Raw genomic sequence first — 26354 nt, 5'->3', positions numbered from 1 at the left:
ACACTAAAAAAACAAACACACAAAAAACCGAGCACACTTGGAGCAGACCAGGAGCTAGATATTGAGTGGCTAAAATACAAACATAGCTGCCTGCACAAATGGTAAACGGAAGGTAAATCTCTGCTCAACCTTACGGCTGCCTGGTCTGCTCCAGAGTGATAGTTCCCCCAGGCTTGTTCGATGTTGTATAGGAGCCATGCTGTCTACCGTCAGTGTCCCTTCAGGAAAAGCGTAGCGTTTTTCGTGGAAAACCTGTGGTGCTCGTGGCATTTGTGTAACAAAGGATGACCACGCAAGCTAGGCATTACGTCCTGGTCGTCAGCGCAGATGATCGATCTTCAAAGATTGGCAAGCGGGAACTCTAACTGTCGCTGACAAGGATATCTTCGACATCTTCATTTCTGAAATCACGTTAATAGTCTGTCGTCAGCAGCATCAGTTCGTTTCCAGATCCGCAACGAGCAAAGATGGTGCTACAGGAGGAATACAGTCCATTCATGAAAGGCAAGCGAAGCACCAATATAGGGCTATAGAAGTTGGCTTTAAAAATATAAAACTGAAATGAGAAAACATTTCTAGGAGTGCACAAATGGAAATGGTCGCCTTTGTCAGTATTGTCATGCTGATGGTTTTTACGTGCAAGATCATGCATTGAAACCTGCTTACCCTGTTACATATAAGCAGATCAGAATATATGAGAGCATTGAGTGGACACTAGGAAGATGTAAAAGAGAGAATGTAGTTGAATTTTTTGTTGTTCCAGGCTCCATCTTGAACAAGAACTGCTCATACAGTCTCATCATGCTAGAACGGTGCTTTTTCCTTTGTGCATTATATGATAATGCCTCTGTTGATCTAACTGGCATTTCTCATGGATCCATACCATGCAGTTTTTATAGGGGGCTGAACAAACTGTTCTGCACATTGCTCAACAAATGGAGGAAATGAGAGACAAAGTGCAAGGAGCAATTCTTGTCCGCAGCATAGGCTGACCACAACTTCCAGCTAGGAAAATTGGGCATACGCTTACCGCGGGGGGGGGGGGGGGGGGGGTGTCATTGACGCATGCCGCCTGAGAAATATAGTTTATACTGCACTTTTACGTGAATTGTTTTTGCACTTAATTGCCATCTATGAAGTAGAAACTGCTGTTCATGACGCAAGTTGAAGTCCAGATGCATATCGTTTTGAAATAAATCACATTAAAATGCTCGAACATGAACAAATTTCTCAATACCTATGTAGAATGGGCACCTGACCGAACCACCTTCAAATAGCTCGGTCTGATCGCACAAACTGCTAGAACTGCTGGCAGGTTTATTCACAGTTTGCTTTTACCTTGCTCCTGGCGGCTGTCGTCGGAGGTGGCCATGATCCAGGCATAGTCTGCTTTCCATTTCTCCTTGTATGTGCAGTCTTGGGTCTCGGATCCATCTGTGGGTCGTAGCAGGCGGCGACGTTTTGCCTCTTGACGCAGTGCATTTTATGGATCGATAACTCACTGGCTTCCTGTACAACGGGGCTGCTCGCTTTAGTGGTGACGCGTACTGCATGCATCTCCCGCTCACACTTGCTCGTTGTCACAACTGCATGCATTGAAAATCAGAAGTGTCGTAACACGTTATACATGTCATTAAAATTACAAAAAATAATCATTATAAAATAGACAGGCACAAAATCAAGTACAATCAGTGTCTGATAAGAGACTCTGTTTTTACTTTCTTTTGGAATAGACCTGGGGTCCCAACAAAACATGGCCTCCCCCTGCAGGGGGCACCTGTTAAAGCAGGTGTTTGTGTGTTTTGTGCGACACCACGGACCCCGAGCACCCACGCTTAGCCGTGCGTGGCATCGTCGTGTCTGGGGAAAAGGGGATCCTGGTGGTTGAGCCGATGCAGAGTGTTTGAGCCTTTAAGGCCCCTCGACGGAGGCAACACACCACTTTGGCCCACGCTTCCCATAGACGGCACCTCCGGGCTGACCCACCCGGGGGAAACCGGCAGTCGCCTTTTCCTATCCTTCCCTTCATCTTTCACGTTCCTATCTTCTATCCTACAACTCTCCTGTCCTCTACTCTCCTCTTGGTTTTTCCTTACTTCCAGGCAGCGAGGGGTAACCTTGTGTGGCTGACTACCCTGAGTTACGCCATATTAGGTTATAGTTACTGTGTACAGCTGACGTGGACAGGACTTGCCTGCCAATTCCTGCCCCGTCCCCTCGTTGGGCTCCATGGTGGGTGGCTGGTACCGCAGCCGAACATCATACATTATTTATGGCTTCTTCCTCCAAACAAACTGATTGCCTTTCCAAGAAAAGGCGGACCGATGTATCAGCCCAGTTCTTTTCAGCGAAGCATGAAGCTTTCCCTAAATATCATGTGATCCACAGTGAAAGCCCTGCCAAACAAGCTCGGCTAATATCCCCTTTTGCAGTATCTAGGTCTCTCACAACCATACTAGGCCCAGGATACGATGTTAGTAAACTGGCTAGCGGGGATCTCCTGCTTGAGCTGCAAAGCAAACTCCAGTACAGCAACCTTCAGCAACTTGCTACATTTGGGGATAGCCCAATAACAGTCAGTGCTTGAAGACAGTCCAAGGCGTGATATCAGAGATTGACTTCCTGTCACTCACTGAAGAACTTCTAGAAGGTCTTTCCGAGCAAAATTTAATCGGTGTACACAGGGTCAAAATCCGAAAGAACCAAGAAATACCAACAAAGCACATAGTTCTCACTTTCAACTCCAGCAAACTCCCTGAATCCATTGAAGTCGGTTACATCAAAGTAGACATCCTGCCCTACATCCCAAACCCTAGGCTTTGTTTCAACTGCCAAAGATTCGGTCATGGCTCCCAGAGCTGCCGTGGCCGACAAACGTGTGCAAAATGTGCCTCAACTCAACATAAATCTGACTAGTGTGAAGCTGCGCCACACTGCGCGAACTGTGCAGGTGAACACGCCGCATACTCACGGTCATGTCCTTCTTGGAAGAAGGAAAAGGTCAGCATTACCATAAAAGTCAATGAAAACATAAGGTTTAAAGAGGCATGACAGTGATATCTTGTTAAACGGCACTTTTTTGTTCACAGCCAAACCGAACTATTCCAATGTGGTGGAGCATAGGGGCAGCACACCACAACAGGATTTGGTCTCCGCCGAGATTAAACCTCAGGTGGGGCCATCCCTGCCCCAGGCAGAAGCAGTGAAAGCTGCCCTGCCATCGCAGAAACAGGGCACACTGTCCCCAGAGCCAACAGCCCAAAAGGCTTCTCCCCCAGAATGGAAGCCTGCAACCAACACTCCTAACTCTCCCCAAACATCCAAAGCCCCCGAGGCAATGGACACAACCCCTTCCTCGTCCACGCTGCAGCGGCGGCATAACTCTCTGGAAAGATAACGGAGAGAAAAAACTCTTATAACAGGACCAGACAAACCTGAAACCTAAACTCAGGTACATTCCATTAAAAAATATGGCGTTCCTCATACACTGGAACTGCCGAGGTCTCATAAACAACTACGATATAAAAGACATTTTACATTCATTTTCTCCTGTAGCCCTTTGCCTACAGGAAGCTAACTTAGGACCACACCAAAACATTTTAAAATTACACGTCTTTCACTGCGACCGAAAAGAAGCAAATAGGCTATCTGGAGATGTCGCTATTGTAGTGCAGAATGGAGTAGCAACACGTGAAATTAGCCTCAAAACCAAGTTGAAAGCTGTTGCTGTCTATCATTCATTATAAAACAATAACTTTATGTTCACTGTATCTCCAACCGCACCTAATTGTAACCCTTCATGATCTGGAAGAGCTTTTAGAACAACTGCCAAACCATATCTGGTTGTTGGAGATTTTAATGCACACTCCACTTTTTAGAGAAGCGATCAGACAGACACTAGAGGTCGTATATTAGAAGATTTTATATTATGCAATGATGTCTGCCTGCTAAATACAGGAAAGCATACATAGAGCTCCCCAAGCACGGGGAAAATGAGCGTTTAGATTTATCATTTAGCTCCCCATCAATATTTACTGATTTTAAATGGGACGTCTTTGACAATCCTCTAGGAAGTGATCATTTGCCTGTCATTATCAGCCTAACACCCTCATCCTCCATCATTCTAAACAAACCCAAGCGGTGGAAGCTGCACCTTGAGAACTGGGCTCTATTCCAGTCTGAAGCCAGCCTGGAAAAGGTCTTTTCCGAGGTGCCCTACAAACGAAAACCTTGTAAAATTCAATCAGGCGAAAGCTAGGGCACGGTACGTCTGCCGAAACGCTGAGAAGGCTTCTTGGCAAAAATACATATCAATAAATAGCTGAATCACATAAAAAAAAATGTGGGAGCTTGTTCACAAACTGGATGGTAACTTCTCCCTGTACACAGTCCCCTTTCTAACATCTCCTAGCACCCAAACAAACTTAAAGGAACAGACAGATATTCTAGGCGAGCTTTTCTGCAATTCCAGCTCACTACATTACCCAAAATCTTCAATAACATACAAAAACAAGGCTGAAAAACAAAAACTGCCAACAAGTGGAAGTATAAATGAAGCATATAACAATTTAATAACGCTACAAGAAATAAACATTGTTCTATCTGCCGGCAAGAAGAATGCACCTGGCTCAGATCAAATTCACTATCAGATGCTTGCATAGCTTTCTACACCTGCTTTAGAAACACTTCTGAAATTTTTCAACAAAGTATGGGTATCTAGGAGTATTCCTGAGGCCTGGAAAAAAGCTACTATTGTGCCTTTCCTGAAACCAGGAAAGCCACCAACGGCCCCCAGCAGTTATAGACCCAAAGCTCTCACAAGTTGCCTTGCAAAGCCTTTTGAAAGTGTTCTTAATACCAGATTAGCCTTTGTTCTTCATTCCTGAGAACTTATAGACATTCACCAATGTGGGTTCAAAACAGCATGTTCTACCACGGACCATCTAGTCTGCCTTGAAAACACTGTTCGTGAAGCATTTATTCACGAACAGCACTGCCTTGCAGTCTTCTTTGATATGGAAAAGGCTTATGACACTACATGGCGATTTGGCATCCTCCGTGACCTAGCAGATTTAAGCATACGTGGTAGGATGTTAAACTGTCTAAAGGACTTCTTGTCAAATCGCTCATTCCGTGTGCGCTTGGGCTCAACATTTTCAAAGAACTTTGTACCGGAGAATGGCGTACCACAGGGATGCGTCTTAAGCACAACTCTCTTTATAGTAAAAATGAATTCCATAAGCACAGTTATCCCGAAATCCATAATGTATTCAGCTTATGTTGACGATCTACAGATTGCGTACACATCCTCGACGTATCTACATGTGAGAGACAGGTGCAGTTGACCATAAATAAACTAGCAGCATGGGCAGACACAAATGGATTTCAGTTTTCTCCTCAAAAAACAGTGTGTTGGAAAGGCGCAGTCAATGGGAACACCACTGTTGGAAAGGCGTAGTCAATGGGAACGCTGCTCCCGAGAGATGCATCTGACAGCGTAGCCAGGCCAAAAGTACGACGGTTTATTTCCAGATCAAGGGGTAATAGTCAGAGGGGTGAGCGGAAAGAAGGAAAGAAAGAATGAAAAGGTTGGTGCCGTTGCCGGTTCATAGATGGCGATAGCATCCCTTCCTCCTAATAACCATAGCGATCCATAGGTTTCTTGACCCGGGTAGACCTGTGCAGCTGTGTCTCTTGGGGAGCAGGGTCTGCGGGCTCTGACGTGGGTGCGTTGTTCTGATTAGCCAGCGGGTGGTCCACTGGTTCTGCTGCTGGACTGTCTGTACCCGTGAGTGTGGATCCCACGACGTTGCGCTTGCGGATTTGATCAGCATGACGACGGACCACCACATTATCCTCCGTCTTGACGGTGACTAGTCGAGCTCCTGTTGTTGACTTCACCTTTTCGGGTGTCCCCTTGTCACCAACACCGTAGTTACGGACCAGTACAGGGTCCTCCGGAGCTAAACTCCCGCTGGCGTCGTCCGACTCTGGTGTAGCTGCTCTGCTCTGGACAGGTTTGTTCCTGAGAGGAAAACACATGTCAAGTCTGGTGCGTAGTCGATAACCTAACAGTAACTCTGAAGGTGATAGGCTCGACTGCCTTGGGGAATTCCGGTATCGGCACAAAACTCGTGCGAGTGCGGTTGAGAGATCCACGCCAGGCATCTTCTTTAACCCATCCTTAACCGTTCTGACCGCGCCTTCTGCCAGCCCATTGCTTTGTGGGTGGTAGGGCGGTGTTCGAATGTGGGCAATGCCCTTCCTGTTCATGAATTCGGCGAAATCCGACCTGGTAAAGGACGTGCCGTTATCAGTTACTACAGTGCGCGGTAGTCCGAACTGGCTGAAGAGCGTACGCAGCGTGTTTACCGTGCTGCTTGACGTTGCACTCGAGAGTGGAAGGGCCTCGATCCATTTGCTGTGGGAATCAACCACGATCAGCAACATTTTGTCCCTGATAGGTCCAGCGAAATCGAGGTGCAATCGGGACCATTTTTCTTCTGTAGCTGGCCCGTTTACTGGTTCACGTGCTGGAGGCATTGGTAAAGCCTGGACACAGTTTCTGCATTCATCGGCTATTCGGCTAATGTCCCGGTCGATCTCCGGCCACCAAAATTTGGACCGTGCTACCTTCTTCATGGTGCAGACGCCCGATGGGCTTCGTGCAATATCATCAGCAGTCTACCGCGCGCCTGTTTGGGGACTACTACACGATGTCCCCACAGTAGGAGGCCATCCTGAACAGATAATTCATGTCGCTTTTTGTAGTAATGCAACACCTCCGTGTTACCGGAGCAACATGCTTTGGGCCAACCCTCCTGGACGTACCTGCGGACAAGTGCTAGTACCACGTCCGTTTCTGTGAGTGACCGCAATTCTTCTATAGTGATGGCCGACTGGTCCCACTGGTCGATGGCGAGGACAAACTCTGCGTCTCCTTCCGGTGCGGTCTCCGTTTCCTGCAAGGTTTGAGGTAAACGGCTTAGGGTGTCCGCGTTAACCATCATTTTTCCGGATTTGCAAAGCAGCTTGTATTTGTACGCTCCCAGCAGAAGAGCCCATCTTTGTATTCTCGCGGCGGCCATGATGGGGGTCTGACGATCCATTCGTTGAAGGCCGATGATCCGTCACAAGGTTGAACTCCCGGCCAAGGAGGTAGTCCCGGAAACGTGAAACACCAAAAACTAGAGCCAACGCTTCACGTTCGATCTGAGAATACATCTTTTCGGCCGAAGTTAAGGTCCGGGACCGAAATCCGATGGGCCTCATTTCCCCATTAATGCAATGGAAAAGTGCCGCTCCCACACCGTGAGGTGAGGCATCGCATTCCAAAAGTAGTTCGAGCTTCAGATTGAAATATGTCAACACAGGGGCTGCGCAAAGAGCCTTTTTCGACAGTTTGAATGCTGCTTGTTCTTTATCGCTCCACATCCACCTGGCTCCTTTCTTCAGTAGCTTATACAAAGGCGCAAGGTGGACAGGTTAGGGAGAAACTGATGGTAGAAGGTGATAAACCCATGAAAGGCACGCAACTCTGTAACATTACGCGGAGAAGGGGCTAGTCTGATAGCGTCGATGTTCTTTTCAACCGGGTGCAACCCGTTTTTATCAATGCGGTGACCGAGATAAACTGCTTGCTCGGCGAAGCGACATTTGTCAGCGCGCAGCTTAATGCCATTTTCCCTGAAGCGTTGCAGTACTGCTTTCAGGTTTGAGTCATCTTGGCTCTTGTCAGCTATCAGCACATCGTCAAGATAGACCTGCACGCCGGTTAACCCTTGGAGCACGGATTCAATTTTCCGCTGAAAGATTGCTGGCGCAGAAGAGATTCCAAATGGTAGCTGATTGTAGCAGTATAGCCCTTTATGAGTGTTGATGACGGCCAGTTTCCGCGGCTCCTCGTCCAACGCTACCTGGCTATAGGCGTCTCTCAGGTCTAGCACACTGAACCGTTCTCCTCCCGCTAAATTGGCAAACATGTCGTCAATAACTGGTAGCGGGTATTGCTCAATCTCACACACAGGATTTAGTGTGGCTTTAAAATCTCCGCAAAGGCGCACTGAGCGGTACTTCTTCAAGACGGGAACAATGGGTGTGGCCCATTCCGAATATGGTACAGGCGATATTATCCCTGCTTCCGTAAGCCTATCCAACTCCTGTGAAACTTTTTCTTTGTACACAAAAGGAACCTTCCTTGCTTTGAAAAACTTGGGGGTTGCTCCGCTCTTGAGATGAATCCGTGCTGGCGGGCCTTTCAAGAGTCCGGTGCCCTCGCCGAACAGATCAGCATAGCTGTTCAGAATTTCCCCGGCAGGTTGATGGGCAGCTGGCGGAACCGTGCTGGCCACGTTAGTCTGCGCCTTTACGTGCAGGAGAGTCATTCCGGTGACCTTCAGTTTCTGCAATAAATCCCGGCCACAAAGACTGGGGCCTCTGCAGTTTAACACCACCAGATTGCATTCCGCTGTAGTTGCTTGATAACGCACATCCATGTTCATGACGGCCGGCACTGGTAGCTTTCCAAGATAGCACGATAACTTTATCGGCGATTTCGCGAGCGGAGGCCATTCATTGCGATGTTTGTCATAAATAGCTTTTGAAATGATGCAGACTGGGGATCCAGTATCAGTGTCCATTTTTAGGTCAACGCCGTTCCATGTGAATGTTTTCTGAATGGGCGGTAGCAGCGTCTGCGCCGCCGTACGGAGGGACCATATCTGCGATGTACTGCTATCACTGTCTTCCGATTCCTGCCGCTTCTGTGCTTCCATGGTACCAGTTGTGTTAACGCTGTCGGCCGCTGAGCACATCTTCGCTAGATGCCCGTATCGTCTGCATTTGAAACGTTGCCCTCTGTTAAAGCGACATGCTGCAGTCTTGTGGCCGTAGTTACCGCAGCACTGGCATTGCGTTCGCGGTTGCTTTCGTATCGCTGATTGGCGCCGATGAGTTATCTTGAACACGTTTGGATCCCGAGCCTCGCCGGTTATGCCTCGCGAATCTAGTTCGGCGCTTTCTGCAGCTAGTGCTAGAGCCTCTGCTTCCTTTAGCGACAGGTCTTTTATTGCCAGAAGCTGCTTTTGTAAACTCTTTGATCGGACGCCACACACGATGCGGTCTCTGATCATTCTTTCTAGCACAGACGAAAAATTGCAGTTCTGTGCTATTTGTCGTATAGCGACAATAAATTCCTGCACGGATTCTTCTTTCTGATAGCGGTTGAAGAACTTAAAACTTTCTGCTATTTCATTTAGTGTAGGATCATAGTAGCTGTTCAAGGTCTCGACTACATTGTCGTAGCTCAATGAACTTGTTTTTGCTGGCGCTACTTTACTGCATAAAACTTGAACGGTCTTCGTCCCAAGGGCGGCTACTAGTAAAGCCCTCTTCATTGCATCAGCTGAGATTTCATTGGCCTCAAAGTACGCTTCTACTTTCACCAGGTAAGCTTGCCACTTATCTTCTTCCTCATCGAAGTCCGGTAGCTTGTGACCCATGTCTGGCGCTGTCCTGAGCCCGATATCCTTGCTTCAGCCTCGTCGCCACTGTTGGAAAGGCGCAGTCAATGGGAACGCCACTGTTGGAAAGGCGTAGTCAATGGGAGCGCCGCTCCCGAGTGATGCATCTGACAGCGTAGCCAGGCCAAAAGTATGACGGTTTATTTCCAAATCAAGGGGTATTATGTTGCCACCTAGCGTTGCCAGGTGGCGCATGACTGAGGTGTGAAAGGAGGACGAAGTGGAAGAGGACGACAAAGTGTCGCTTGCACGTTTGCGTCTGTGCTGCTGTGTTCTTGTGTCTGGGCTACCCCCTGCTATCATTGGTATCCTTAGTCAACGTGTACGTGACATTCTGGTGGAGGTGCGGGGTAAAAACGATCGCCTATGCAAGAATCTCCATCTACAAGACGTCGCGCCAGCCCTGTACCATTGGACACCCCCGTGCATCGCTCCAGTCGACGGCTCCAGGGACTGTCTCCGGAGTTTCAGCCATCACCCGCCGCCATGACATCTAGTGCTCCTGCGCAGCAGGTGACGGGCGTCACGCCGGCCTGTAACTACACCTTGCAGGCCCCTCGGGTACCGAAGACTTTCCATGGGGACCTCTTTGAGGATGTGGAGGACTGGTTCCTTCAGTTTGAATGTGGCGCTGCATTCAACCAGTGGGACGATGCTGCCAAACTAAGGAACGTCTACTTCATCCTTGAGGACGGCGCCCGTATCTGGTTCGAGAACCGAGAGCAAGCATTAACTTCGTGGCGGGAATTCCGTCGTCAACTGCTCGAGGCTTATACTAGCGTAGATCGTCGCGAGCATGCAGAACGTGCCATTCACTCTCGCATCCAAAGGCCGAATGAGAGTGTCCAAGCATACGTCGAGGACATGACGCGCCTCTTCAGGCGAGCCGATCCCGCCATGTCCGAGGACAAAAAGGTCAGGTACTTGATGCAGGGTTTGAAAGAGCAGTTGTTCGCAGGCCTTGTGCGAAACCCACCGTCGACTGTAAACGGATTCCTTGTGGAGGCCACCACAATGGAAAAGGTGCTACACCAACGTGCCGTGGCTTATGACCGACCTTTTCATACAAGCACAATCGCGGAATCATTTGCATCTTCAGAGCGGCATCCCGATGCATTGCACGAACTGATTCGCAGCGTCGTGCGCGAAGAACTAAGCAAGTTCTGGAGCCCTCTGCAGCAATCGCCATCTTCCGTTTCTGCTATAGTGCGGGAGGAGGTGCGGCAGGCACTCAAGAGCCCTCTTTCGCCTGTAGTTCCGAGCCCGCCATTGCTGTCGGGGACCGACAATCGTCCCACATATGCGGAAGTTCTGCAGAGTCAGGCTCCCCCTTCACCACCGCCCATTCTTGCGTCACCTACAGTTCCGCTGCCCTCGGTGCAGCCAGTGCAGAACTTCGACAATCGTCCGCTGCCCCGACGCAAAGCCGACATTTGGCGCACGCCTGACCGCCGTCCGCTTTGCTTCCACTGCGGTGAACCAGGACATCGCTACCGGGATTGTCCGTATCGACGCCTTGGTCTCCACGGCTTCCGCATCGACTCGCCTCCTCCCCGGTTTGGTCAACGACCCCGAGTTATTGAGGAGTACCTGGCGGAGCTGCGTTCTTCATCTCGTTCGCAGCGTCAGCCCCGCTCCCCTTCGCCAAGGCGCTCCTCGTTCACTCACGGTTCCTCGCGAGAGGACCAAGGCCGCTCGTCTAGCCCTGGTCGGGAAAACTGAAAACAGCGACCTTCGGGGGCGAGGCCGCTGGTAGTCGCTGCGTTGAAGACCTCCCGTCGTCGTCGCTTCGATCCGACTGCGAGCTGCTGGTACCGTCACCTAGGGAAGCAAAAAGCGTTTCTCTGGACATTCCGGTTATTTTAGACGGTCGCACTACGGTCAATGCATTAGTGGACACCGGTGCCGATTATTCAATTTTGAGTGGTCGCATGGCGACTGTTTTGAGGAAGGTGCTTACTGCTTGGCCAGGTGTGTGCCTTCGAACCGCCGGCGGTCATATAGTTACTCCAAAGGGGATGTGCACGGCTCGAATTCAGATTAACGGACGTACGTTCGTCGTTAGTTGCGTTGTTTTAAGTGACTGCTCCCGTGACCTTATCCTCGGCATTGACTTTCTGCGGGAGTACGGAGCAGTTATCGACCTGCGAAATAGACTCGTCACGTTTTCGATGGGACAATCTACCGAACAAGATAGTAGCAGTCCTTGCAATACCGCACTTCGTGTTTCCGCTGAGAGCGTCTCGCTGCCGCCGCAAAGCAGTGCTCTTGTGGAAGTTACCTGTGACGATTTCCGCACCGGTGATGCTGTAGCGGAGGCGAACCATACACTCCTGCTTGCTCATGGCATTTGCGCTCCCCGAAGTTTATTGTCGTTTCACAATGACCGGGCTGCACTCCTTGTCACAAATTTTTCTAATGAGTACCGACACTTGTTCCCGGGGACTGCTATCGCTTTTGCTGACCATGCTGCGCACGATCCGGTCTGTTTTGCATCCACGGCAGTAGAAACTAACGAGCCATCTCTTGACAACATCGACATTAACTGCCACTTGTCGAAGGAGAAACGGCGGGCTTTAGAGCAACTGCTGCTAGACTTCAAGCACTGCTTTGCTTCTTCCTCGAAGGTTCGTCAAACGCCCATCACACAACATCGCATCATTACTTATGACGACGCTCGCCCAATACGACAGCAGCCTCATCGTGTGTCTGCCAAAGAACGAGAAGTGATCCAGACGCAAGTTCAGGAGATGCTGGATGATGGTGTTGTGCAGCCTTCACAAAGTCCGGGGTCTTCACCAGTAGTCCTTGTCAAAAAGAAAGGCGGCACTCTTCGCTTTTGCGTCGACTATCGAAAATTGAATAATGTGACAAAGAAAGATGTATACCCGTTGCCGCGCATCGATGACTCACTGGACAGATTGCGACGTGCGAAGTATTTTTCATCTATTGATTTAAAAAGCGGCTATTGGCAAATTGAAGTAGACGAAAGAGACCGAGAAAAAACCGCATTTGTCACTCCAGATGGCCTATATGAATTCAAAGTACTCCCATTTGGATTGTGCTCTTCCCGAGCTGCATTCCAAAGGATGATGGACACTGGCCTCAAGTGGCAGATCTGTCTTGTGTACTTGGACGATGTAGTTGTTTTTTCCGAAACATTTGATCAACACCTCGAACGCCTTCGAGCTGTCCTGGAAGCCCTCCGTTCTGCTGATCTCACGCTGAAGCCCGAGAAATGCCACTTCGGGTATACAGAACTCAAGTTCCTCGGCCATGTTGTAAGCGCTGATGGGGTGCGCCCGGATCCCGATAAGACTGCTGCCGTCGCACGATTTCCCGTTCCAGCTAATAAGAAGGCTGTTCAGCGCTTCCTCGGCCTGTGCGCATATTATCGGCGTTTCATTGCGGACTTTTCTGAGATCGCAGAACCTCTGACGCGCCTTACAAGGAAGGACACCTCCTTTGTGTGGAACTCTGAGCAGCAGATGGCCTTCTCTTTGCTTCGTGAGCGCCTTCAAACATCCCCTGTTCTGGCGCACTTCGATGAAGCGGCTGACTCTGAGGTACACACTGACGCCAGTAGTATCGGTCTTGGCGCGGTCCTTGTTCAGCATCAAGACGGGTTTGAGCGAGTAATAGCCTATGCTAGCCGCACTCTCTCGTGCCCAAATGAACTATTCCACCTCAGAAAAGGAATGCCTGGCGGTCGTATGGGCTACTATGAAGTTTCGTCCCTATCTTTACGGCCGGCCATTTAAAGTCGTCACCGACCATCATTGTTTGTGCTGGCTGGCAAATCTGCGAGACCCATCTGGACGACTTGCACGCTGGAGTTTACGGCTTCAGGAGTTTGACATAACCATTGTTTACAAGTCCGGCCGCAAACACGAAGACGCCGACACGCTGTCACGAGCACCCATTGACACTGGCGATACTACAGCCGATGACGATAGCGGTTTTCTAGGAGCCCTCAGCGCATCTGAGCTCAGGGATCGACAAAGAGCTGATCCAGACATCCTTCCACTCATCGATTATCTGGAAGGGCGTGATACGATTCTGCCTCGACACCTATCTCGGCACCTTGGTTCCTTCTGCATACGGCAAGGCGTCTTGTATAAAAGAAACTCCCAGAGCCAAGACAGAACTTACCTTCTGGTAGTGCCATGCGAGCTCCGTGAGGATATTCTCCTTGCTTGCCATGATGAACCAACGTCTTGTCATTTGGGTTGCTCACGGACTCTTGCTCGAGTGCGCAACATGTATTACTGGCCAGGACTTTCCGCAGCAGTGAAACGCTATGTACGAAGCTGTCGCGAATGCCAGCGCCGTAAAACACCGCCCCAGAAGCCTGCCGGATTTCTCAAGCCCGTTAAAGTACCCCGCATTCCGTTCGACCAGATTGGAATGGATCTCCTTGGCCCTTTCCCTTTGTCGCAGGCCGGAAACAAATGGATAGTAGTCGCTACTGACTACCTGACTCGATATGCTGAGACAAAGGCAATCCCTCATGCCACAGCTTCTGAAGTAGCAGAGTTTTCATGCACAACAGTCTTGCGGCATGGCGCCCCTTCCTACGTCATTACCTACAGAGGGACAGCTTTCACTTCACAGCTGATCGACCGCATATTTGAGCTGAGTTGCACGACCCATCGCAAAACCACAGCGTACCATCCACAAAGCAATGGCCTTACAGAAAGATTGAATAAGACGATTGCGGACATGTTGGCAATGTACGTCGATGTGCAGCACAAGACCTGGGACGAGGTGCTGCCGTACGTTACATTTGCGTATAATACAGCCTTACAAGAGACAACGCGCTTCACACCATTTCGACTTGTTTACGGACGCGAAGTTCAGAGCATGCTCGATTCCATGCTCCCGTGCCCAGATGATGACCAGCTATCCTCAGATGCCCAGCAATATGCCATCCGCGCTGAGGAAGCCTGCCAGCTCGCCCGTGTGCACATTGGGCAGCAGCAGACCACTGACGCGCATCGTTACAACCTCCGGCACCGCCAGGTTGACTACAAGCCTGGAGACCAAGTCTGGGTATGGACACCAGTTCGCCGTCCAGGCTTCGGGCCGCACAAAGTGTTGCGCCGTGTGAGTGACCTCAGTTATGAAGTTATCCCAGACGGTGCCACACAACCAAAACGTCGAAAGCACAGCTCGGACATTGTGCACATTGTGCGACTGAAGCCGTACTACCACAGATAGCGTATGGCCACCCGCTGTGACCACTCTCTTGCTTTTCACACCATTTTTACCGGCCCTTCTCATTTTTTCGGAGGGAGGGGGTAATGCCACCTAGCGTTGCCAGGTGGCGCATGACTGAGGTGTGAAAGGAGGACGAAGTGTCGCTTGCACGTTTGCGTCTGTGCTGCTGTGTTCTTGTGTCTGGGCTACCCCCTGCTATCATTGGTATCCTTAGTCACCGTGTACGTGACAATATAGTCAGAGGGGTGAGCGGAAAGAAGGAAAGAAAGAATGAAAAGGTTGGTGCCGTTGCCGGTTCATAGATGGCGATAGCACAGTGGCTGTTCTATTCTCTCTCAAACGAAGCTTACAGACAGATCCTACTCTACACCTGAACAAAACTAAATTACCGGTGAAAAACGAACACAAATTTCTAGGCCCCCGCAGGGGGCACCTGTTAAAGCAGGTGTTTGTGTGTTTTGTGCGACACCACGGACCCCGAGCACCCACGCTTAGCCGTGCGTGGCATCGTCGTGTCTGGGGAAAAGGGGATCCTGGTGGTTGAGCCAATGCCGAGTGTTTGGACCCTTAAGGCCCCTCGGTGGAGGCAACACACCACTTTGGCCCACGCTTCCCATAGACGGCACCTTCGGGCTGACCCACCCGGGGGAAATCGGCAGTCGCCTTTTCCTATCCTCCCCTCCATCTTTCACTTTCCTATCCTCTTTCTCAGAACTTTCCTGTCTTCTCCTCCCTTCTCGCTTTTTCCTTTTTCCTGGCGGCGAGGGTTAACCTTGTGTGGCTAACCACCCTGCGTTACGCCGTATTTGGTTATAGTCAGAGTGTACAGCTGACGTGGCCAGGACTCTTTGTACAAGCTCCTTTCCCGTCCCCTTGTTGGGCTCCATGGTGGGTGGCTGCCACTTTGGCCGAAAAATATCACATTTTATGGCTGCTTCTCTTTCTGGAACTGATCGCCCTCTCAAAAGAGGGCGGACCGATGTAACCCATGAATTTTTTCAAAAAAACAAAGAAGTTTTCCCAAAGTACTATGTGATACATAGTGAAGAAGAGCAAAAATCAGCGAGAATTATCTCCCCATTCATAGTTGAGAAATCACTGACACGTGCACTAGGTGCAGGTTACAAGGTGAAAAAACTGGCAAGTGGAGACCTACTGCTTGAATTGAAAGACTACATGCAATACTTGAAACTGTCCAACATTGAGTGTATCGGGGACATACCTGTCTCGATCACTGCTCATCGATCACTGAACACTGTCCGAGGTGTGATTTCAGAAAATGATTTCATACACTTGACAGAAAAAGAACTGTTAGAAGGACTTGCTGATCAGAACGTTGTAAATGTCCAGAGGATTAAGATAAGAAAAGAAAACAAAGAAGCCCCGACAAAGCACATTGTCCTTACATTTGCTTCCAGTGCTCTCCCTGACACCATTGAAGTAGGCTACCTGAAGATAAGTGTAAGACATTATATACCGAACCCTAGACGATGCTTTAACTGCCAGAAATTCGGCCACGGCTCACAGAGTTGTCGCGGTCGCCGAACTTGTGCGAAATGCGCTTCAAAAGAACACTCAACTGATGAATGCACCGAAACCACATTGCAGTGTGCTAACTGTGAAGGAGAACACCCTGCTTATTCAAGGTCTTGCCCCACGTGGAAAACTGAAAAAGAAGTAATCACTATCAAAACAAAAGAAAACTTGTCATATAAAGAAGCGCGACAAAAACTGGCCACTACTCCTGCTTTTCAGTTCACTGCAAAACCAAGTTATTCTGGTATGGCACAACAGCGCGGGGTGCCACACCAACATATAGCACCTGCCCAGGCCACACAGAGTGAGCCTCGGGCAGGGCTACCCGCGCCCCAGGTGGAAGTGGCTCATGCTGCTCCCCCACCTCCATCTCAAAAGAAGGCTATGCAGCCCTCCGGGTTGACAAACCTGAAGGTCTCTCCTCATGAGGCGAGGCCTAACACGAAAGAACACTTATCTGGGGCGCGCTCCTCCGCTGCCTCTGAAGAGGAGGCAATGGACACGAGCCCCGGTAGGGCTGTGCTTTCGACGTCAGACGGACGACGGCACAGCTTAGACCGTCAAAAAAAAGACAGGCCCCGAGTCGTTGGGCCAAAAAAAAACCTAAGCTAGTTTTTCACATTTTTCATAAAATAAGATGGCTTGTATAATACATTGGAATTGTAGAGGACTACTAAATAATTACAGCGACATAAAGGACATCCTGGCTACATTCTCCCCATTGGCTTTGTGTCTCCAGGAAACCAACTTAGGTCCTCAGAACAAAAATTTCCTTAAAAATTATAAAATCATCCGCCGGGACCGGGAGCTGTCCAGCAGACTCTCGGGTGGTGTAGCCATCGTCGTGAAAACTGGAATCGCTGCTCAGGAGCTGACTCTTAATACCAGACTTGAAGCGGTAGCAGCCACATTATTAACACATAAAACCATCACAGTATGTTCAGTATACCTCCAACCACACATGAAGATAACACTAGATGATTTAGAAGACCTTTTACAACAGCTTCCCGAGCCGTATCTTTTAGTTGGTGATTTTAATGCTCATTCGTGTCTTTGGGGCAGCGAGCAAACAGATACTCGTGGTCAGCTTATAGAAGATTTTATTTTATGCAGCAATGTGTGTCTCCTAAACTCTGGCAATCCAACATACTACTCCCCAGCCACAGGCAAAGCGAGTTGTTTAGATCTGTCTTTTAGTTCACCTTCTATTTTTACAGATTTTAAATGGGAAGTTTTAAATAATCCGTACGGAAGCGACCATCTTCCTGTCATGATCAGCTTATCATCCTCACCATCAGTCATCCCGACAAAACCCAGGCGGTGGAAACTGCATTTAGCTGACTGGTCTTTGTTCAGGTAAGAAGCCAGTCTAAATGAAATTTATTCAGAGAAAATTGATATAGACAAAATGAATGAAATATTTACAGCATGCATTCTTGCGGCAGCACGTCTATCCATTCCCCAATCCACAGGAGTAGTGCACCAAAACCACAAAGTCTGGTGGACACAGGACTGTAAAGAAGCCAAAAAAGAACAAAATAAAGCCTGGGGTATTTTTCGGAGATACCCAACATATGAAAATCTGACAGTTTTTAAAAAAGCAAGAGCCAAAGCTCGATATATTCGTCGTAATGCCGAAAAAAAATCATGGCAGAAGTATGTTACATCTATAAACAGCTCCACAACATCAAAAAAAATGTGGGAACAAATTCATAAACTAAATGGCAGCTTCTCCCCATTCACAATTCCAATCCTCACAGCTCCTAATACACAGACAAGCATCGAAGAACAAGCTAATATATTAGGTGTGCATTTCCACAAAATTTCGAGTTCTGCACACTATACAAAAACATTCTTAAAGTACAAGGACAGGATTGAAAAATATAGACTTCCTACGAGGGGCAGCACGAACACACCTTACAATAGGCTGATTACGCTGCAAGAACTGAAAGATGTTCTCGCTTGCGGTAAAAAAACTGCACCTGGTCCTGATGAGATTCATTATGAGATGCTCGCCCATCTATCAGAAGCATCTGTAGAAGCGCTTCTAAAGTTTTTTAACAAAATCTGGGTACTAGCTAAAATACCGGAGACTTGGAAAAGAGCCATAATTGTGCCGTTCCTAAAACCCGGCAAGCCGCCGACCTGTCCTGGGAGTTACAGGCCTATAGCCCTAACTAGTTGTTTAGCAAAATCTTTTGAAAGTATTTTAAACACTAGATTAACCTATATTTTAGAATCAAGTAAACTTCTTAATATTCATCAGTGCGGTTTTAAGAAAGTATGCTCAACTACGGACCACCTAGTACGCCTCGAAAACACTGTCCGCGAGGCGTTTATACATAGACAGCATTGTCTCGCTGTTTTCTTCGATCTAGAAAAAGCATATGATACAACTTGGAGATTCGGCATCCTACGTGATCTAGCAGCTTTGGGCATCCGTGGTCGAATGCTCAGTGTTTTAAAAGACTTTCTTTCACATCGTTCATTCCAAGTGCGCCTCGGTACCACCTTGTCGAGAAGCTTCATTCAGGAGAATGGGGTACCTCAGGGGTGCATTCTAAGCACAACGCTTTTTGTTGTAAAAATCAATTCCATTACCAATGAAATCCCAAATTCCATTATGTGTTCACTCTACGTAGATGACCTCCAGATAGCCTGCACCTCTTCCAATATATCAACGTGTGAGAGACAAATACAAATAACAATAAATAAACTAGTGGCATGGGCCGACAAAAATGGGTTTCAGTTTTCCCCCCAAAAGACGGTGGCAGTTATGTTTTCACTCAAACGGGGTATTCAGAACAACCCTGTCTTGCACTTAAATAGAACCGAATTACCAGTTAAAGAAGAGCACAAATTCCTAGGCATTACTTTCGATAAAAAACTCACATTTCTACCTCACATAAACACACTAAAAAAGAAAGCCTCAAAATCTCTTAACATACTGAAAGTTCTTTCGCGGAAACATTGGGGTTCTGACAGGGCATGTCTTTTACATGTATACCGTTCTGTTGTACGCTCCCGCGTGGACTATGGGAGTATAGTGTACGGTTCAGCTAGGCCTTCATATCTAAAAAAACTGGACCCTGTACATAACTTAGGTCTGCGCCTTGCATGCGGTGCATACAGAACATCCCCTATAAGCAGCCTGTATGTAGAAACAAATGAGCCTTCACTGGAAGACAGACGAATAGCCCTCACGTGTGCTTACATTCTAAGAATAAGGTCACAGAAAAAACACCTCTGTTATCCAGTTGTCACAACTTGCCCCTCTCGATTAATTTTCACAAATAAACCCAAAGCAACAAGGCCACTGATCATGCGATTCGAAAGCATGTGCAGTGAGTTGCAGGTCCTGGACACCTTGCCTGATGTCGCACAAAACAACAGCCCTCTACCTCCATGGTACAGTCTTCCTGAAATCTGTGACCTCACTCTCACACAGTTTCCAAAAACCAAAACCCCACAAGAGCACATTATTCAGGAATTCCTAAATTTGCAGGAAAAGTACAAAAACTTCACAGACTTTTATACCGATGGATCTAAAACTGCTGTGTACACTGGAAGGGCAGTTGTGCAAGGAGATTCTGTGGAAATCATAAGACTTCCACACTGTGCGTCTATTTTCACTGCTGAATCCTATGCCATTTCTGTTGCCGTAGAGAAAATATTAAAAGAGAATGTCATAAACAGCATTATATTTACAGACTCTCTAAGTGTTCTCACAGCTCTAAATTCCAGAAATGCAGCTGCTCCTTTACTTGGAAACATAATACACAATATAACAACAGCCATAGCTCGAGGATACAACGTAAAATTCTGCTGGGTCCCGAGTCACGTGGGCATTAAAGGCAATGACAGAGCAGACACATGTGCTGCTGAAGCCCGCGACAAGCAAATAAAGAGCATAAGCATACCTTACAAAGACTGCACGAAGCTTGTACATCTCAAATTAAAAGAAAAATGGCAGTCTGCCTGGGACAGTGAAGTGGGAAATAAACTACACTTGGTAAAGCCCATTTTGGGAGAATGGATGTCGTGCCGGCATAAGGAGCGTTTTATAGAAGTGATCCTATGCCGTCTCCGCATTGGACACACGCACCTGACACACAATTTTTTGTTGAAAAAAGAAGAGAAACCACGATGCGAAAATTGCGGAGAGGAACTAACTATTAACCACATTTTATTCACATGCGCAAGTCTTGAAAGGATAAGAAAAAAATTTTTTGCAAAGTTTTACAAAGAATACATTCCTTTTCACCCTAAACTGATTTTAGATGATGATGGACTTGTTGATTTATCTTGTGTTTTTAGTTTCATAAGGGAAGCAAATGTTTTACACAAACTGTAGGAAAAAATGAAACATACGTCACTAAGAGAAACTGAAACCTTGTGCTAGGCACATCATGGTGTTGGCAGCTTAAGCGCCATTGGATCTAAAACAACCCAAGCTTTTAAAAGGAGATTTTTAAACAAATTAGTTTTTAACACACTCATTTTCCCATTTCTTGCAAAACAAAACTTTCACCTTGCTCGTGGCGCATGATAGCCTTAGTTGCTTATGCGCCAAAAAACCCAACACAACACACATAACATAATATTCTGTTGGGTTCCAAGCCACATGGGCATTGAAGGAAATGAGAGAGCAGACGTGTGTGCTGCTCAAGCAGGCAGGAAAGAAATAGAGAAAGTAAACATACCTTATAAGGATTGCATAAATTTAATTAAACGAAAACAAAAGGATATATGGCAGTCTATATGGAATAACCAAGAAAGTAATAAATTGCACCTCGTAAAGCCCAAAATAGAAGAATGGGAAACAAGCACTCATCAAGAACGCTTCATGGAGGTTACAGTATGCCGTCTGCGTATCGGGCACACACATCTCACACATAACTTTTTACTAATGAAACAAGATAAGCCTACGTGTGGAGAATGCGGAGAAGTGCTCACCGTCAACCACATCCTGATTACATGCCCAAAACTAGAGACACTACGGAGAAAGCATTTCACTATTTTTTATGATCGTGCCATCCCTTTCCATCCCAAATTACTTTTAGGAGAAAGAGCAATAATAAACTTAATAAACTTAACATGTGTTCTTAGTTTTTTAAAAGAAGCAGACGTTCTGAATAAACTGTAAACTTTAACGAACCTTTTTCCCCTTTTTAAATAAGCACAGATTTTAACCTTGCTCTTGGCGCATGATAGCCTGAGTTGCTTATGCGCCAAAAAACCCCAATACAATACAATACAACAATACAAATTTCTAGGCGTAACTTTTGACAAAAAACTCACCTTTCTTCCTCATATAAATGTCCTGAAGAAAAAGGCTTCCAAATCTCTAAACATACTAAAGGTTCTTTCCCGTAAACACTGGCGCACTGACAGGACATGCCTTAAACACATTTACAGATCTGTCGTACGCTCCTCCTTAGACTATGGCTGCATAGTGTATGGGTCAGCTAGACCATCATACTTAAAAAAACTAGACCAGGTACATAACAAAGGAGTTCGACTCTCATGTGAAGCATACCGAACTTTTCCTATATCCAGTCTGCTTGTGGAAACAAATGAACCTCCTCTTGAAATCAGAAGAACATAACTTACATGTGCCCATATATTTAAAATCAGATCTCTGCCAAAGCATATCTGCTATTCCCTAGTAACTAAATGCCCTTCTAGAACACTATTCACCAACAAACGCAATGCAGCGAGAGCACTGCTCCTAAGATTTGAGCTAATGTGTCAAGAGGTTGAGCTACCGGATTGCTTACCTAGTATTGCCAAAAGACCTAACCCTCTGCCTCCTTGGTACCTGGTCCCTGCAGTTTGCAACCTCTCACACAGTTCCAAAAAACTAACCCCACAAGAGCTCATCATACAAGAATTCCTTCAGCTGAAAGAAAAGTACAGTAGCTTCACAGACATTTACACGGATGGCTCGAAAACAGATCATCATGTCGGAAGCGCAGTTGTTCAAAGTGAATGGGAAAAAACAATAATACTTCCACAGTGCGCGTCCATCTTTACTGCTGAATGCTATGCTGTGTCTGTTGCCATAGAGAAAATAATAAAAGAAAACCTCAGGAGAAGCATTGTTTACACAGATTTCTTAAGTATAGTCACAGTCCTTCACACAAGAAACACAGTTATACCAATTCTGGGAAACATCATACACAGCATAGCAACACTTACAGATGAAGGACGAAGCATAAAAATTTGCTGGGTTCCCAGTCATGTAGGAATTCAAGGTAATGAAAAAGCAGATATGTGCACTGCCAAAGCTCGAGACAAGAAAATAAAAGAAGTGCAGGTACCATCTCAAGACTGCATGAAATTGATACAAAGTAAGCTGATACAAAAATGGCAGTCGACTTGGAACACTGAAACAAATAACAAAATGCACCTCATAAAGCCTGTAATAGAAGAGTGGAAATCGAGCACCCACATTGAACGTTCCAAAGTATCTCTATGCCGTCTTCGCATAAGACACACACATTTAACACTGCGTCGTTTTAACTAAACAGGATAAGCCCCTGTGTGATTCATGCAGACACGAGCTAACAGTCACCCACATTTTAATCTCATGCAGACAACTTGAACAACTAAGAAAAAACATTTTACGCAGTTTTACAAACAACACATTCCTCTTCATCCAGCATTGCTTTTAGGTGAAAATTCGCTCATTGATTTGCCCTGGGTTTTCAGGTTTGTAATAGAAGCAAGCGTTCTAAACAGAATAAGTTTAAATTACATAAATGCAACACTCAACCTTGAAGTTGGCGCATGATAGCCTAAGCTGCTTATGCGCCACTAAACCCAACACAACAACAAAACATGGCCTCCAAGAGAGCAATAATTGTGTTTCAACTGTAGGTGGTTAATCATTACATAACGCAATAGCTTTTGATCTGTTGACTTTCTCCTTCACTTTAACAAAGTTATTTGTAATTGCAACTGTCGCGTTCTCTTCAAAGAGCCCAGCCGGTAGCACTGCAAAACCCCCTTGTTTGTCCATTTGATGTAATCGAAGATTATTCCGCTCAAAAAATGTCTCCACTTCTGCAGTACAACCATGCACATGCTGCCAAGTGCTGACTGGGGGAAGCATGCAGAGGGGCCAACACAGGAGATTCATCGGTAGCGTTGAAGTACTCTGACGGCGAACATTTTGGCGAACAACTCTGTGTTTGCATCCTAGCCGTCTTCACTGGTGATGTCTTTAGAGTACTTTGGGGTGGCTCTGATGTGTGAATGAATCCACGAGTCATCCAATGCCCATCATACGACAAGGCTACATAGATGGAAAACTGGTGAACTCTCGCGCATTGCACTTCCACTTCCATAGCGGAGCGCGCCGTGGCAGGTGTCAGGTTTTCCTTTATGGTGTTCTTCCATGTTTTTGTGGTTGTCCACGCGAGAAATTTTTATCAGTGAAGGTACTGAAAAACTTTTATTGGGTCTAGTATTTTGCATAGTGGACGCAGCCAGAATGTTCGCAGCTAAAAGATTTGTTTTTCTTCAACACGCAGCATACTCCATACTGATCTCTTGTCCTAGCAGTTATCACACGTCTTGAAAAGCATAACAGTGAGGTCGTATTCTCGATCACCCCAAACGGTTCTTACTCTACTTCCAAACGTGTTGCACTTTGTGTCTCAGCTCTTTTTGCAGACCACCACTATCGTACCTAGCTGTTTTCCCATTCAACAGGCGGTTGAGCAACTCATTGCAAACCAACGCAAAGCTCGTCGGGATTAAGCAGATGGTCAGCGACATCGCTGGGGACTAAGTTGGCCTTACGTTTCATTGCCGATGTTAATTCCAAATCCCACAGTTTCATGTGAGCTCTAGTCTTTTCATTTTCCATATCAAAAGGCATCAAAAGTGTTGTATCATGACGGGTCCGACCGCACTGCAACTTTTCTTACTTGATGGACCCGCTTGCCTAATTGGTCCCGTTTCCTTGACGCTGTCACTTGGCACAGGAATATGCTTTTCCTCTGTGTCTCACAACACAAAGGCACATTTCTAACATTACCGATCAATGACGTTTTGCTATACTTATGCAGCGTCACATGCTTTCTCGTCGGCAGCACATTGTTGCGGAATTTCCAGTGTCCAAGGCCGAAGGTACTAGACAAGATGGCATCCTGGGGCACGACGTCGACTTGTGCAGCAGATGGTGAGAGATGCAGGGTTCCTTTCAGTATAGTGTGGCAGGCAGTGAATAGGAACATGTGCTTGTTTTCTTTTGCTATCTATCGAGGCATCGATTCAAACTATACACTGGAGCATTTAATTTGAAACGAAGATGTACTCTTCCAAACGAGACGAAGACCGCAGCTAACGTGCGCAGGGAACGAAAAGCATACGTTATATTATGACAATGGGCTATGTTAGTGTAAACACTGACTTAAAGTTAGTTTCCCGACTTCCTATAAATTCATATTACACCTGAAATATTTACAGAGTTTAGAAACTTGATAGTTTTAAAATTCGAATTGTGGTTTTTATTCCACCCTCGAGACCAGTGTGCCCCTAAATTTATGTGTTTCAATGAGTTTTTCAAGCACACGAAAACAAATTTTAACATATACCTAAGATGAGATTTTAGGAAGTGAAAGATTGGAAGATGCAATTATGGCACTTTGCAGTTTCATGAAGCTTCAAGCCATGCTGTCCCATTCACTTGCTATGCGAGAAACGTCACGAAGCAATTGTACATTTGGCTGCCTGCAGGCATGTTCGTGCACGATCCCTGATTGGTTCTTCAATGGTTAGTCTGCACCTCTGGGCAACGGACGTCCATGACACGAAAGCATGCTATATTATTTTGCTAGGTTCCTAGTCGCATTGGCATACGTGGAAAGAGGGAGCAGAAGTGTGTCGCACAAGCGAGAACAATAGAAATAAAATGTGAACTTGCCATTGCATGAAATTGGTAAGTAGCACACTAAGATCTTAATGGCAGCTTTCTTGGGAAAATGAAGGAAAAGCTGCATAACACTTTACAATGGATATTGTGCTGCCATAATGAACATTTTATCAAGGTCGTTTTATTTGTTTTACATGTAGGTCATATACACATCCCCCATAGTTTCTTGTGAACAAAAAATAAAAAGAGGACAAGCTGTCAGGCTAGTTGGTTTTCCATAGTTATTGCAGCGCGTAGCCGGACAAGGACGAAGACGGAGGAACACGTAAGATGCAGAGGCACTGAACTGCGACTTTATTTTTGGAAATCAGCCAACCATGTCATATATATAACAGAGAAACGCCCACTAGAGGAACAAAATCTACACGTGGCGAAAACAGGTGCAACAAAATCAAACACGAGTATAAAAAATGGATAAATCTAAATTCTTAACACATGATTGACATGGTACAGTGACATAACGTGATGATAGTGGCCGTAGGGAAAGTGCGTGAAAAATTAACAAAAATTCCCAGTCCTTAACAAGCAACAATGGCTAAAAAAGGTGGATGCACAGAAAACATTTTTTATATTAGAACTTGTTTAAAAAACCGCAGAGAAACTTATGAGATGGACAAAAAATAATAAGTAAGTTAAACATGAAAAAAGAAGAGAGAGAGATGCAAATGTTGAAACAAAATTGAAAGCCAACAATTAACACTGCAAAACAAAAAAACAACAATGAATTAAACAATATGACGGACTGCAATTCAAAATGTATAAAACGAAGGCATGTAAAGAGTACAAATAAAATCAAAGATAAAATCAAGCACAATCAGAGAGAAAAGCAATTTCTTTGTTCGAAAGGAAAACTGAGGATGTGCTGACGCATTCATCCTTGTGCTTAGCAATCAAAGTGACTTCCACTATTTCGCGTGTAAGCTTGTTATGGGATCGGTTTAGAAGGGTCGTTTTCTGAAAGACGGGAGCATTTTCTATTGCGGTCACATGTGCGACAATGTACTGGCAGGTTTTTGTATGATGACCCTGAAAAATCATTGATATGCTCCATTAAAGATGAATAATACATTGGCCAGTTTGGCTGATGTATGCTTTGCCACAAGGTAGAGGGATGGAGTATACAAGCCCTTCTG

At 46.5% G+C, this 26354-nt stretch overlaps 1 protein-coding gene across 1 annotated transcript in view; it reads left to right on the top strand.

Moving 5' to 3' along the window:
• LOC146210324 (uncharacterized) overlaps positions 1–26354 on the top strand; it is a 234232-nt gene that overhangs the window by 150210 nt on the left and 57668 nt on the right. Inside the window, exon 5 of the mRNA XM_084609560.1 lies at positions 24380–24468. Within this exon, the coding sequence (XP_084465686.1) occupies positions 24380–24423 (44 nt within the window). The 3' untranslated portion in view covers positions 24424–24468. The remainder of the gene's footprint in view (positions 1–24379; positions 24469–26354) is intronic.

The sequence above is a fragment of the Amblyomma maculatum genome, chromosome 1 (assembly GCF_055883805.1).
Source record: "Amblyomma maculatum isolate TAMU_Amacu chromosome 1, ASM5588380v1, whole genome shotgun sequence".
Lineage (NCBI taxonomy): Eukaryota > Metazoa > Arthropoda > Arachnida > Ixodida > Ixodidae > Amblyomma > Amblyomma maculatum.
Note: the sequence above shows the minus strand (reverse complement) of the source record. Positions and strands in the feature narration are given on the sequence as shown.